Source organism: Centrocercus urophasianus, unplaced genomic scaffold (assembly GCF_019232065.1).
Source record: "Centrocercus urophasianus isolate 14NV4802_14NV808 unplaced genomic scaffold, USGS_Curo_1.0 seq_73, whole genome shotgun sequence".
NCBI lineage: Eukaryota > Metazoa > Chordata > Aves > Galliformes > Phasianidae > Centrocercus > Centrocercus urophasianus.
In genome coordinates, this window is record NW_024885344.1 from 7424026 (window position 1) to 7437818 (window position 13793).

The 13793-nt window shown below is 43.1% G+C and overlaps 1 protein-coding gene across 2 annotated transcripts in view; it reads left to right on the forward strand.

The window, feature by feature from the left end:
- The first annotated feature begins 2759 nt into the window (after nucleotides 1-2759).
- The window catches only part of AGK (acylglycerol kinase), a 32168-nt gene continuing 21134 nt past the window's right edge, over nucleotides 2760-13793 (forward strand). Inside the window, exons 1-4 of one of the 2 annotated variants that reach the window (XM_042837980.1) lie at nucleotides 2760-2912; nucleotides 8534-8573; nucleotides 11819-11898; nucleotides 13068-13143. In XM_042837980.1, coding sequence (XP_042693914.1) covers nucleotides 2803-2912; nucleotides 8534-8573; nucleotides 11819-11898; nucleotides 13068-13143 — 306 coding nt within the window. In that variant the 5' untranslated portion in view covers nucleotides 2760-2802. Of the gene's footprint in view, nucleotides 2913-8533; nucleotides 8574-10987; nucleotides 11066-11818; nucleotides 11899-13067; nucleotides 13144-13793 lie in introns of those variants that run through there. The other variant, XM_042837981.1, reaches the window with a different exon arrangement.

Genomic DNA, 13793 nt, shown 5'->3' on the forward strand with positions numbered 1-13793 from the left:
CTTCCCTGGAGGTATCAGAAGGTTCAACTCAGAACTACATGCCATGTGATGAAATCAGTGACTTCAACCCTGTTCCCAGAAGAATGATCATGGCAGAAACACAGCAACACAGATGAGTTAGCTGAGGTGAGGACAAGTTGTGCTGAACAGAAAAGGAGAATAAATCATTCTCTGTCCTTGATAATGCTTACGTATGTACAATCATAGGACACTGTCAAGTGGTAGAAAACATCCCTCCTCTACTGTTTCTGCCATGTACTCTAGCTAAGAAGAGAACTTACCTGGTCAAGCATGTGAGTTTTCTAATGTTACAAATATATCCCTGAAGCATGGTCTGGGATGAGGCACAGATTTGTCTTCACAATTAATTTGTGTGGTAATTTTAGGTGATAAATCCCACGTCAGTTGTGGAGCAGCCTTTCAAACACTGAGTTCTTTTTACGCAAACCATCCGGCGTAAGAAATCATAAGAAACCTAAGCACATATTTCAGCCTCCTCCAAGCAGTTTTCTGAAAAAGGTAGCAGTCATTTTACTTGACTTACAAACAAGGACTACAGCATACAACGTAGAGGATGCTCAAAATCAGATCTCTATCCTCTCATTTTTTACTGCACTTATTCTAATACCTACTTCTATCGATTTGACATGCAAAAACTAAGAGAGCTAAAAAGGAAGTATCTGGTACATGTGAGAGCGTGGCAGGTGTGATCTACCTTGAGGGCAATCAAACAGCCACAGCCGAAAACTAGGACATGCATGTTTGCCAGGAGGGATTGCAGAATGGACTCTGCATCCTAAGTAAAGCCAGATAATGGGATAAGCACACAATCTGTTGTTGCTGTCTGCAATGTTTCTTCTAAGGGCAGTTGTCAAAAAGCACCATCTCAAATTTCTAGACCAGTTTCTCAGATAACGTCCCAAAATGGCTGAGGTGGGAAGGGACTTCTGGAGCTCTTCCAGCCTGCTTAAGGCAGGCGTCAAGTCCTTTTCCTGATGATGTAGAAAGACAACAATTGTTTGAGCTAAAATGCCTTGGTTATACTAACACAAATGTGTTTTCATGCATATGAACTCAGGAAAATTTCCATTCCGCCATCTTAGAAACATTCAGGCTCTTCCCATGTTTCAGCATTCTTCTGACTTCACTGAACCTGCACTGGCATACTGAAAAAGGTTTATATAAAAAAATCCAAGCTTTTTTTGGAAGCATTGTTAATAAACATTACAACATTCCAAAGATTTGGTTGTGAAACAAGAAGCTATAACAGATCTCTGTAAATCACTTGTGGCAGCTCATGACAATTACGAATTTGGATGAGATGCACTGAATAGGTAAAGCCAGAATGTTTAAGTGGGAAGAGATGGCTACTGGGCAAGGGTCTGCCTGAACCAGACGTCAAAAGCAACAGTAGGGAAACCAATCTGCAGGTTTGAATCTGCTTTCCTCATCAGTAACAGTAGAGTGGCTTCTGCCCTCTCTTCTGCATCAACATGACTCTTTCAGAACAGACTTTTAAGTACCTCTAGTCCCAAATTTTGCCTCCATCAGTCCACTTTTATTAACACACAGATCCTCTGTAAGCACTAGTCCTTGGCAGAAGGACAGCGTTCTCCAAAAGCAGAGCACATCCTTACACCACTTGTTTAGCCAACAGTCCACTTTGAGTGGTTGCCCCTCTGCACTCCTTTCTCATTTGGTTATCAGCTCATCCCCCTGGTATCTCTGCAGCCATTTGCACTCTCTGCATTTTGCATCCGATGAAGCCAGGCATGAATGCTGCACCAGGCTTTCACCTCTGGCTTCAGAGAATCATAGAATCAGTTGAGTTGGAAGAAACCTTTTAAGGCCATCTGGTCCAACTCCTTTGCAATGAACAGGGACACCAACAGCTAGATCAGATAGCTCAGAGCCCCTCCAGATTGTTCATGAGTGCCTCCAGGAATGGAACATCCCCTGCCTTACTGGGTGTTACTGTGCTAATGCATAACTACCCTTATCATTAAAAACAAAACAAAAACAAAACAAACAAACAAACAAACAAAAAACCCTTTTCCTTATAATGAATCTAAAACTCATCTCTTTTAGTTTGAAATCATTTCCCCCTATCCTACCACAACAGACCTTATTAAGTCTGTCCCCTCCTTTTTATTGAGAGGCTGTCCCCCCTTTAAATATTGAGAGGCTGCTCTCAGGTCTCCCTGGGCTGTCTCTGGGTTGTCCCAAAGGTTTGTGCCATCGTGCAGCTGGGTCACTCAGTCACATCTCCACAATTCCCTGTTGGAATGTTGGCTCCTTACCAGCTGCAGGACATCCTTGTGAGCAGGGCACGGGTGGAGATGTTTTTCCATGGTTGGCGATGTTTCTCCTGGTGCAGTGGTCACTTATTTGGTGGGACTTGGACATCAAATCATAGAATCACAGAAACATTAAGGTTAGAAAAGACCTTGGACAAAGTGCACGCAGGTGAACACTATCCCATGCCCACCATGCCCACTGACCACATCCCTCAGTGCCACATCCATGCAGTTTTGGGGCACCTCCAAGGACAGTGACTCCACCACCTCCCCGCTGCGGGCCACCTCACAGGCTGAAGGCGACTGCACCGCGTCTACGAGCACAGAAGCACGGCCACGAAAATATGTTCCCTTGTCATTTTTTGCTTAGAAGTGACCTTAGGGCCGGCAGCGCGGAACGCAGGGCCATGGCTGCCGTTTCCAGCCGAGCCGGGCGGCGGCGGCGGAGGGCTGCGCGTCGTTTCCCTTGGGGTGCGTGCAGCGTGGCCGCCGCTTCCCCGGCGGCATGGCGGGGGCGGGGAAGGTGTTGGCCACCCTGAGGAACCACTGGAAGAAAACCACGTTCGGTGTGTGCTTGCTGAGCTGGGGGGGGAACTGGCTGTACGGGAAGCACTGGTAAGTGCCGCCCGGGGCGGAGGGCTGAGGGGCGGGAAGGCTCCGTGTCCTGTCCGCTGTCGGGTCGGGCTGTGTAGCAGAACTTTTGGTACCTACGTTTCGGTGCTTTGCGGTTGTTAGCGCCACGTGTAGGGATGGTGCTTTCACCTGCATGACACAGTGGGGAAAAAGTGTTTACACGTTCCGTTCTTCGGTCTTCCCTTTGTCTTAAGAGGTAACGCAGTGTTTCTTTACTGTACATAGGATGCACAGCACGGGAGAGCCCGTGAGCATGAGGGCCTTGGACAGAACTCGGAGTGACTCTAATGCAGACTGCAGCCTTGCGGCAAAATGCTCTTTTGAGAATCATAAAACGGTTTGGGTTGGAAGGGACCTTTAAGGTCATCCAATTGCAGGGGCACCTCCCTCTAGACCAGGTTATTCAGAGAGCTGAACGGTTTGGGAAAAGTGACGACTGTTGAGCCATTTATTGAGCTCTGTGGAGGATTGTGTTAGCCCGGGAACAGAAAAAAGACTGAACGGACTGAAGACTCTGATGGCAAGAGTGTGGCAGTTCCAGGGCAGATGCCCTTTTGCACTGCCCTGTGCCCACAGAATAGGATCACAGAATCATAGAATTGCTCAGGCTGGAAAAGACCTTCGAGATCATCAACCTAAACCTCCCCTGGTGCAACTTGAGGCCATTTCCCCTCATCCTGTTGCCTGTCACCGCTCAGAAGAGACCAGCCCCGCTCAAATGCCATTTGGGTATTTGAAGCGAGCAGTAAGGTTTCCCCTCAGACTCCTCTTCCTCAAACTGAATATCCCCACTTCCTTCAGTCTCTCCTCGTAGGACACACTCTCCAAGCCTTTCACAAGCCTTGCTACCCTTCTTTGGACCTGCTCCAGCACCTCCATATCCTTTCTGTATTGAGGTGCCCCAAAATGAACACAGTACTCGAGGTGGGGCCTCACCAGTGCCAAGTACAGGGGCTGAATTACTTCTCTAGTCCTGCTCCCCACACCATTCCTGATACGAGTCAGAATGCCACTGGTCTTCTTGGCCACGTGGGCACACTGATGTCTGTCAGTACAGAAGGTCTTTTCTCCTGGCTGCCCATAGCAGGGATAGGCTAGGGGCCCTCTTTGCAGTTTCTGTTTTGCTTCCAAACATGCTAGTGGATTTTGCGTTTCTTTTCATGTCAGTCACTCCCGGTTCCTTTGTTTCTATATCAGTTATACTTGGACAGATCAAGGAAAGAGGCGTACGTGGGCTGTCTTGGCTCTGTGTCATGCTGTTAGTAGCATCAGAGGCTAAATTACTATGCACCAGGCATACTACTGCACTTATATTTGCCCTCTTAGAACAGATTAAAGGTTTAGTGAAGTCTTGTGCTTCATTTTCTGACATTGCAGGAGCTTCTGATGAAGGGGCTTGCTTTAGCACAGCATTGGTTCAGATTAGCCTCTGACTTCCTGGAATTAGCTGTCTGAGGTGTTGCTCATTTATTTGCAGCTGGAAAGGAGTTTTTCTCCCCTCCTCCGTCCTTCTTGGCTTTTCCATCCTCCTGAAATTTCTGAAATGTTTCTCTTGCAAGGAGAAGCTCATTTGCTATTCTGACTTCTCAGAGTTCGTTCTTTTGGATGCAGAGGCTATGATGCCTGCATTAAGTGAAGCTGCTACTATCTGCAAATAAGTAGTAACTCTTCTGTAGTCAGTCTCAGCCTGCACATAGGGACAGAAAAACTCTGGAGCATTTGCTTAAGACTTTGGGCAATGCTGCATGGACAGGTGGGGACACGGAGAATGTTACCTTCTCCAAACTCGTCCTTTGTGCATCTTCCCTGCTGGGAAGTTGCTTAATTATCCCAAGCTGGGAAAGACCCGTAAGGATCATTGAGTCCAACTGACGGCTCCACACCGGACCAGCCAAAACTTGGACCCTATGTTGCCCCCCTTCCAGCACGCTGTGGGCTGTGTTGGGGATCTGATGTGGATGCTGTTGTGTTTCATAGGCTGTACAGGAGAGAGGGGCACTGCAGTGAAAGGGTTCTTCTCTGAATTAGTCTGAAGGTTGTTGATGGTCTGTAAAGGCCAAGGAATTTCTTATCCTGGTCTTGTGTAGTACTTTTTTCATATTTCTGGATCAGTGTGTTAGCCTTTCATCTTTGTTCATCCTTGAATGACCTAGAAGAGCAAAGAGGAAATCTTGTGCTGATTCCCCCTCCACCATTTGTGATTTGGATGATCTAAATATTTAGTATAATGGGCAATGCTTTTCGAAAAAGATATCGATCAGGAGGTAGCAAAAGCTTTTCATGTGTGGAGTGATAGGCATAGTGTTTGGTTGAACTACTGTTAACTAAAACCCTGTTGCTGTTTTTGGAAAACCTCAGTGAACCTTCACATTCCTTTATTTCTCATAAAAGAGCATCTAAAATCAGTTGCCTTCTATTTGGGGTAGCAAATACCTTATAGTATTGAAGAAATAAACTGAGTACTCAGTGCTGTCATATATGAGGTTATCTCCCTTTTATATTACTGGATTACATGAACTATCATCATTTTAATCAATAGCATATTGTACTACAGGTCTGAGGGATGCTGAATTTTATATACTAGATCAAACCTTGCAGGGCATGCAAATTGCCTAAGGCATGCTCATATTCAGTTCTGCACTTCTGTTTAATGTATCCAGACAAGACTGATTACAGAGAAGTAATCAACTTGCCTTTTAAAAATCTCTTTCCTTACTTAATAGGATGGAAAAAGGGTACACAGCTTAATTCTGTCTGTGTTTCTGAGCAGTAGCTACTGATGCCTGTTGACTTCATTAGCTTAAGGAGTCATAGTGTAAAATTCAAATTGCTTTAAATTGTACTCATCATCTTGTATTTCTTGAAATGTTTCCTTACTGATGAAGAAAGCAGCAAGACAGCATATCGTAGGATTGTTTTAAAAAGTTCACCAAATGACTTCTCACCTTTCCAGTTCATGTCCTGAAACTACTCTCCTCAGCAGGGCTGTTGCTGCCCTTCACACATCCCGAGTGGTGCAGTGAGCCACCAGAGATGGCAGGAGCAGCAATTTTGTCTCTTGCATGATGGATGCCAGCTTGACTGAGTGTGCAACTTGGGCAGAATGTTGCAGTGGTTCCACTGGGTGAGTGGTCATCACCTTGTTAGGTTGGGGACTGCTGTATGGTGCTGAGGCGGTGGACTCCTCAGATGCTCTGCTTAACTCTGTATACACTGAAATATTGACATTCTCCATAGAAAATGCTGGCAAAGCATCTGGGCCTTTGTCTGCTTGCTAGCCATCTGAGTGCTGTTGTTATCTGTAATTTCAGTGTTGGTCTCTGTGTGGTTGCCAGCTGATAACTCACTTTGTCACCTTTCCATGTATCTTCCTGAGTGGATGACTTTATTTCATCAAATCTTCATCAAGAACATGGAGTGTAAATTCTGTGTCCTGGGTGAAGCTGATGCAAACCAAGGTTTGTCTTTCCTGGCTTTCAGAAGCCAAGGTGAGAGTAAATGCTGATATCGAGCAAAGAGGGTGCTGTTTTGGAAGCTACCAAAAGCTGGGCACTTGCCCAGGGGGTGCAGCCTCAGCCAGGGAGCAGACAGACTACGTTGTGCACATCTGTGCTCTTCTGGCAGGAGACATTCAGGATGACATTGGTGACCACCAGTCCCTGTGTACAGCTGTGATGCAGAAGGAGGCCTGTGTACTCACAGATACAACTGTGTGTGGGTGTACTTGTGCTTCTTTTTCCTCTTAGAAGTGAAGATAGCAAAGCACTGACACAAGTTAAGGATATAAGCATCTTCCTGTTGCCTGGCATCATTAGATAGCTTTAAAATACATTCAACCTGTGAATGTGGTGGGGATGGCGTGGGACTGTGTGTGCTGTTCTGCTGGAGAGGAACGTCAATTCATCCCCGAGTTTCTGATCAACAAATGGTTCTTCTGGTCTTTGTTCCAGACAGGGCAGTGTGGGCGTAGCCTGCCTTGATGGAACTGGAATTAGCTGTGGTACTTCAGTTTAGCCCTGTACACAAACCTTTCCAGGCAGAGTTATTTTAACTGATGCTCTTTCCTCATATTGTTGCAATCAAACACAAGCGCTGCTCCTCTAGGTTGTATTTTGGGTACTTAATACAAATGGCTTACTGCTTTGGTTTTATGACAGTTAAAAACATGCTTATGCCTCTGAGGAGTTTTTTAGACATTCCAGTTACTTGTTATCTTGGTGAGCTGTTATTTACATATTTTCTTTTTCCAGAATGAGTTCTCCAGTGGTATTTTTATTATTACTAACAATAAATCTGTGTCTTTCTTTTTCTTTTTTTCTGTAGAGCTATTTTCTCAGAGCTTTATATCTCACCTAAAGTCACCCTACTTCTCCCTTTATGACACTGCATCACCTGTAAGTGTTGTCAGTGCCAATAGCTTACCTGGTTCCTTTGGTAAATAGCATAAGCTTGTGACATTGTACAGGTCATACTCTTGCTGTGGTCCATCATTCTGATCAAGGCTTTGCCTACTCTTCTGCCATTCCCACTGCAGAATTTGGCCCAATGAAAACAGTTTGTGGTAGGAATGTGCTGCTTCTGTAGTCAAATGGTTTTCATGGCTTGCCTTGGATCTTTTTAATGGGTGTAGCATGCACTATGCTGACTGTAACTTTTTTTTTTTGTACTTGTGATTTTTGAGACAATAATACACTGTCTTGTCAGATACTGCTGAGGGAGAGCTGATGGATCATTGGTTTTAGCACAGAGAGGGGAATGTCTTGTAGCCAGAGGACAGATGAAGCTGGGTGCTACAGAATAGGACTCATTTTTCTGTCTCTGAAGCCCAATGGGGCATTTTTTTGGTTTGGAGAAGAACTGAAGTGTGCTGCACACTAAGTAGCTCTACTTCCAATTTGCTTACCACCAGCATACTGTCTTCCACTTTGCTCGTGTCGCAAGCATACAGATCAGAGTCTGGAGTCTCTTTCTGACATGACTGTCACTGGCATATCTAATACTGTTATTTCTTCTTTATTTTGAAGTTTCACTGAGGTATATTGGGTTATTTCACCTCTCTGGCCTTAGTCCATGCTCAGACCTGGGTACATGGTAGGCCCTGCATTAATGTGGTCAGCTTACAGACTGAGGGAGGGAGAGTTCGTAGCTGTAATGCACAAAGATTTAAGTCTATAGAAGTTATGCATAAAGTCAACTCTGAATCCTTTCTCTCGTCCCAGAATGGTAAGTACCTTCAGTATAAATAACAAGCAGTATTAACTTTTATTTTTGAAGGAAAAGCAGCTTGGATCTGGAGTACAGTTATGTACCAATTCAAAAATAAATCACAGTGCTACAGTGTCTCATGGCTTATGTAATCTCAGCACACTGGTCTTTGTTTTCTGTTTCCTGTAGAAAGGGTGTTTGTGTGCGCATGCAGAATGTGCTTAAAAGGGTGCGTTTTATCCTTAAGCGTGTTAAACAGGCCTTAAAGAATCCGTATTTTTATTTTAGAGCTGTCAGAGCATGTGTGAAAAGGGTACACACCTTTATCTTGAAAAAGAGCAAATTGTCTTAAACTTACTCAACCTAATGTCCACTCTCTGTTCTGTCTTATCTAATAGCGATAACCTGCTACGGAGAGCCGCGTGCCTAGAAGCCCAGGTAATACCGTTTAAAGTGATAAAATTAGATTAAAATCCCCCTCTTATCTTGGTTGTGCAGGGCTCCTGAGATGTTCCCAGCAGGCCCTCTCTACGTGACAAGCCTTGTAATGCTGCCATCTGTGTTCCCTTGCTCCAGTGCCAAAGGGCGGGCAGGCCTGCAGCCCGAAGCTGGGGCTCCGTACCCGCCGTGCCCTGGCTCTGCTGTTGCAATGGGTGGCACAGTGCCCTCCTTGGGGTGTGAGGTTTCAGCCACTGCTCCAGCTACCCGTACCTCCATTGCTGCAAACTGAATTCCTCCATGCCTGTATCAGAGATGCTGTGCTGATGGCTCTGATTGCCTTGGTGGTATGGTATAGATTTTAGGAGTCTTTCTACTTCCTAGGAGTTAATTTCAAACTCACTTTTCCGTGCCAGTATGTTAGGGTGTGATACTGCTGCCATCACTGCTATGTACTGGGGCCGAAGGAGAATGATAAAAAGCATTTTTCTCATTAAAGAGCTCTGCTTGAGGTTACCCTGCTTCATAGCTGCAGTGCATTGAATAATCCCAATTTGGGGCTGCCAGATGTTGAGGGAAAGATGTTCACAGGAACCTGATCTGAACTGTGGAACTGTTTTGCCAAAACAGATGTAAGGGAATTCAAGTCTTCTAGAATGATAATGGAGAAAAAAAAAAAAAAAGTAATGTATAATGAAAAATATAATGATAAATAAAAAGCAAAAAAATATTACTTCCATAAATCATACCTTCACAGTGAAATGCAATTTCAGCTCAGACTATCTGTTGTTCTTCATTTTTATGTTTTCTATATTAATTTTCACTGCAGAGATCTCACGGTGACAGAAGTTGTTTTTATATTGCCAAAAATAGCAGTTTTTGCCTCAGTGTTTGACGCATGCTGACCAATTCCTGGCATTATAAAAAGAAAGGTATTGATGGAGTGATGCATGAGGAGAAATTTCAAGACCTAAGTGTGCATGTTGTCATAACTGCTAAGGAAGGACTGACACGAGAAGGTGGTTCTGTTGTGGAAATTGTAACTTTACTGTTTGTTAATTCCAGCCATTAAGCGATGGGATCTGTTCCATTATGGCTTATTCTTGTAAACAAAAGTGCAATACTGTCAATAGAGCTTCCTACAATTGCTGGGGGCAAAACTTGGGAAAATATCCTGCAGAAGACTCCTGTGTTAGAAAGGAGTGAACCAGAAAGCTTAGTAATCAATTCTCACTGTAATTTCCATTCTCACCGAAGTGTCAGTGCCAAATGCTGCTTGAGAACGCAGCAACGTAGCAGCGAGGCATTAAATGTCCGATTTGTTCTTTGGAATAGCAGCAATCTGTAATTGTTTGAAAAATGCTGTTTGCTCTTACAGCACTGTGTAAGTGCTGGGCAAAATAGAGCCAGACTCACTTCATAACAAGACTAGTCAGGGTAAAGCAGGGAGTTTTCCCTGTTATTTTTTTGTTTTTTTGAGCTTTCAAGCCTAGTACAGCAGCACATTGGTGATAACCCACCTTCCTGCTAAAGAATCCCCTACAGCAATACTTCCTGCAAAAACTCCATCACACACGTCTGAATTTAGAGATGACTTTGTGATGACAGCCTTGGGGTTGGCAGATGATGATAGAAGGATTCCACAATAGAGAACTCATTTACAACGCTGAAAAACCTTTTACACGTCCTTCTCTTGAATAAACCAGTGTCACCTGACTATGGACTTCACAAATGTGGGCTCTGGCTGATGTTACTGAGCTCTGGGTGTATATTAAATAGGTCCTGCTTAGGTGGCAAACTGGTTAGTCAGTCAAGTGGGGATAGTTTCTTGCAAAGGCATATCACATCTCTGTTTACATTCATAAAGCGTTGTTAAGCCTCACAGAATGGGGTTTTTCATAATCACAGTAGTGAGTTTCTTCCTAGAAGTCCAGAAACGCAGTGCTTGGATTTGTACATTTAACAAGGAGCTGGAAAGGGTATTGCCTTTCTGAAATTATACTTTCTTATCCATTCAGTGATCATTTTTAATGTCCTTAAGTTGACCGCAAAACTTAAAGAATGTTGCCTTATTATTTTTTTATTTCCTGTCTTAAAAATCAGAATTTGTTTTGGAAATGCTCCCGCATGTAACATCAATATCCCCATCTGTTACATAAAGAAATGGTCATGCCAATACTCGTACATTTTTATGAGCACGTTTAGATTGTTTAGAGCAAGCAAATGCATCACCTCGTGCTCTCCCAAGTAAATAATCCTTTCTAACAGCTGTGATGTGTCATATCTTTCCCAATCCTGCCCCTCTAACAACAGTGGTAAAACACAGAATCATTTTTTTGCCTTTTTTTTTTTTTTTTGGTAAAACTACAGAACAGCTGGTTTGGTGCCATTTCTTTGACCATAACTTTGCTCACAGCAACTTCCTTGAAGAAGTTTGAATGTTTCCATGGCATGGCCAGCTCCTTCCAGATGAGGCTTCCTGAACAAAGCTGGTGAGGGAAAGTCCTTTCAACTTCAAGCAGCTGATGATCGCTCAAATCTACAGTGTTTTGTGCACCATGTCCACCTTCATAAAAATTCCTGACAGGGGATAAAGCTTTAAAGGAGAAGAAAGCAGGGACAGTTGACTCTTGTGTTCAGCACAGCAGTCTTTTGTTCCTGCTTTGCTTCTGAGTCTTCTGGTTGGTGTTGCTGAACACGTCGGCACCGCCGGGCTCAGAACCAGTTTGATCTTGTGGTAGTGGGGATGCCTTGAGGTGAGCCGAGAGGGCTCTTGCAGAGAGGGGAGTAATGTTGGGGCTTTGCCTTTTCCTGCCCCTCGTGCTGGAAAACCATGGAGATGAGTATGAACGGCTGAAGTGCACAAGAAGCTGTGTGAAGTAGCTCTCAAAGAATTTAAAGTCAAGGCATCTATTCAGTATGGGATGAAAAGTTGAAGAGGAATTTGGTGATTGTTACGGAGAGATGTAGTATCATGGGTCTTCCTTCCCGTGACAGAAAGCTAGAAGCTGACGAAAAGGAAATGGTGGATGGATCTTAAAACAAGTGTATATTTCTTGTGATGCTGGCATTATCTGTTGCCAAGAGTTCTGATGTTTGAATGGGAGACCTGTACAGTGACTGAAAATGGAAGCAATTTGAATGTTGTGAGGCTTGAAAGCCTGTTGATATTTGTGGAGATGGATTAATTTGAACTCCCTTACCATCGTTCTTACACTGAACTGTGATCTTTTTCTCTTGTTTAGGTTTTTGGCAACGAACTGATTCCTTCCAGTATGCCTTTGAAGAAAGCGACAGTTTTCCTCAATCCAGCAGCTTGCAAAGGGTAAAATTCCCCCTCCCCCCCCCCCCCTCTCCTTTCTATATATCTAATTGCCATTCACTACAAAAGCTGGCCAATTTTTGAGCTCATTTATGTCCCCCTCTGATGCCAAGCTGCTGCTGTGTAACTACGCCAAAGTATTTATCACTGAAGATGTTGGGATGGCAAATAGAATTAGATGCTCGAATTGAAAGAATGATTTCCAGATACTTTATCCTGGATTTGAGTCTTTTTCATTCCTCTACATCCCTTTGTATGTGACATGTTTACCTCAAAAACCATAGGATGTTGACCTTGATTTCTTTTAGAGTTGAGGTTATCCTCAGTGATCTGACTTCTGTAGGAACACGTCCTTGAAAGGGATGTGCCCACAAACTGGGAGGCTAAATATGGATTCAGAGCAAGACTCCTGGAAGAGGTCAGCTGCTGCTTTTGCATACTCATTAGTAAAAAAAATATCTGGAATATGATGTGTGTCTGCTTCTGCTCATCAGCTCAACTTCTGAGCTGCATCTCTGAAGGGTTCAGTACAGACACCATAGGAATGATATATCTGATGTGGAAGTGCTTGGACTTGTGTGCCTTTACACAAAACCCTTATGACAAAAAATGCCTTGTGTTAATAAATTAAAGCCTCCAACTTTACATTTAAATGTCTCATATTTCTACTTCTAAGTAATTTATAGTTAACAGATAATTCTTTTACTATGGAGTTAAAAGCATTAACATGCACAAATCCTGTATCAGAAGGAGGCCAGAGACAATTTTGCTTCTGCATTTATTTAGTAATAAATAAAAGTAAGTATTATTTTAAAAAAAGCATCTTTGTAAAAAACTTAATAGGATTTTTTTTTTGTGCTTTTAAAGCCTGCTGCTCTGCATGTTATTACTTGTTTTTTGGGTTTTTTTTTTAGCATCTTTCTCTCTGGAGATCTTGTTTTGACTTTTAAAACTAATTTTGGAGAAAGCCAGACAACCTCCTGCATGTATTAAAACTGCAACAAGAAGCTGACATCTCAGATAGGAGGTTGTGTGCCTGATAACGTAAACTGTGTGCTCTGTTTTTAACTACTTTTCTTGTTATTCAGTAATTACTTTTCTTTTGTTTTTGTTTTTTTTTTTTCTTTTGCCACCCGACTGATGTCTGCTTTTCCTTTGTTGTTTTCTTCTAGCAAAGCCAGGAACCTTTTTGAGAAAAATGCTGCTCCGATTTTGCACCTGTCTGGCTTGGATGTAAATATCGTTACGGTAAGAGCTGATAGGTTCTGCAAATAGAAATGTAGCGTCTGCTTTGCTTTCTTTTGAGGAATTGAAGTCCAATTTTGGATGTATTTGAAATTCTCAGTTGTCTTGTAGGCATCTGCTGGGAGGAAATAATTACTGAGATTTTAAGAAGGTATTTAATCCTTTTAATTCACAGTTAATTTGCAAACTGTGTACTGAGTTGTAAATTTTCAGCTAAAGCAGTACATGTACATGCCTGACTGTCTAAAGCAGCCCTTCTATAATTCATGTTTGAGAGAAAAATCTCTCAATACTTGACTGCTGGTTAGTGGTGCATGCCTGTTGCTGCTGAAATTGTCAGTTCTGCTTCAACTTGCAGAATTCAGAAGCAAGGAGCTTTGATGTGCAGTGGAATTCTTCAAGTTAATTAAAAATAATTTTGTGTTTTCACCCTAAAAATTTCTCAGTGTATCCCCAGATAATTCATGGAAGCAGAACACTGAGCTGTAAATGGCTCAACTTAGCTGTGAGGGTTTCTTTGGAAAGAGAAAAAGTAAATGTGAAGGGATCCCCATCTCTTTGCAGGTTTTTGTGGCTGTGATCTGTGGATTGTTTAGTACTCACTGTGTCCTGCAATATATATATTTCTGTCTTGGAATATTTTTCTTAAGCTT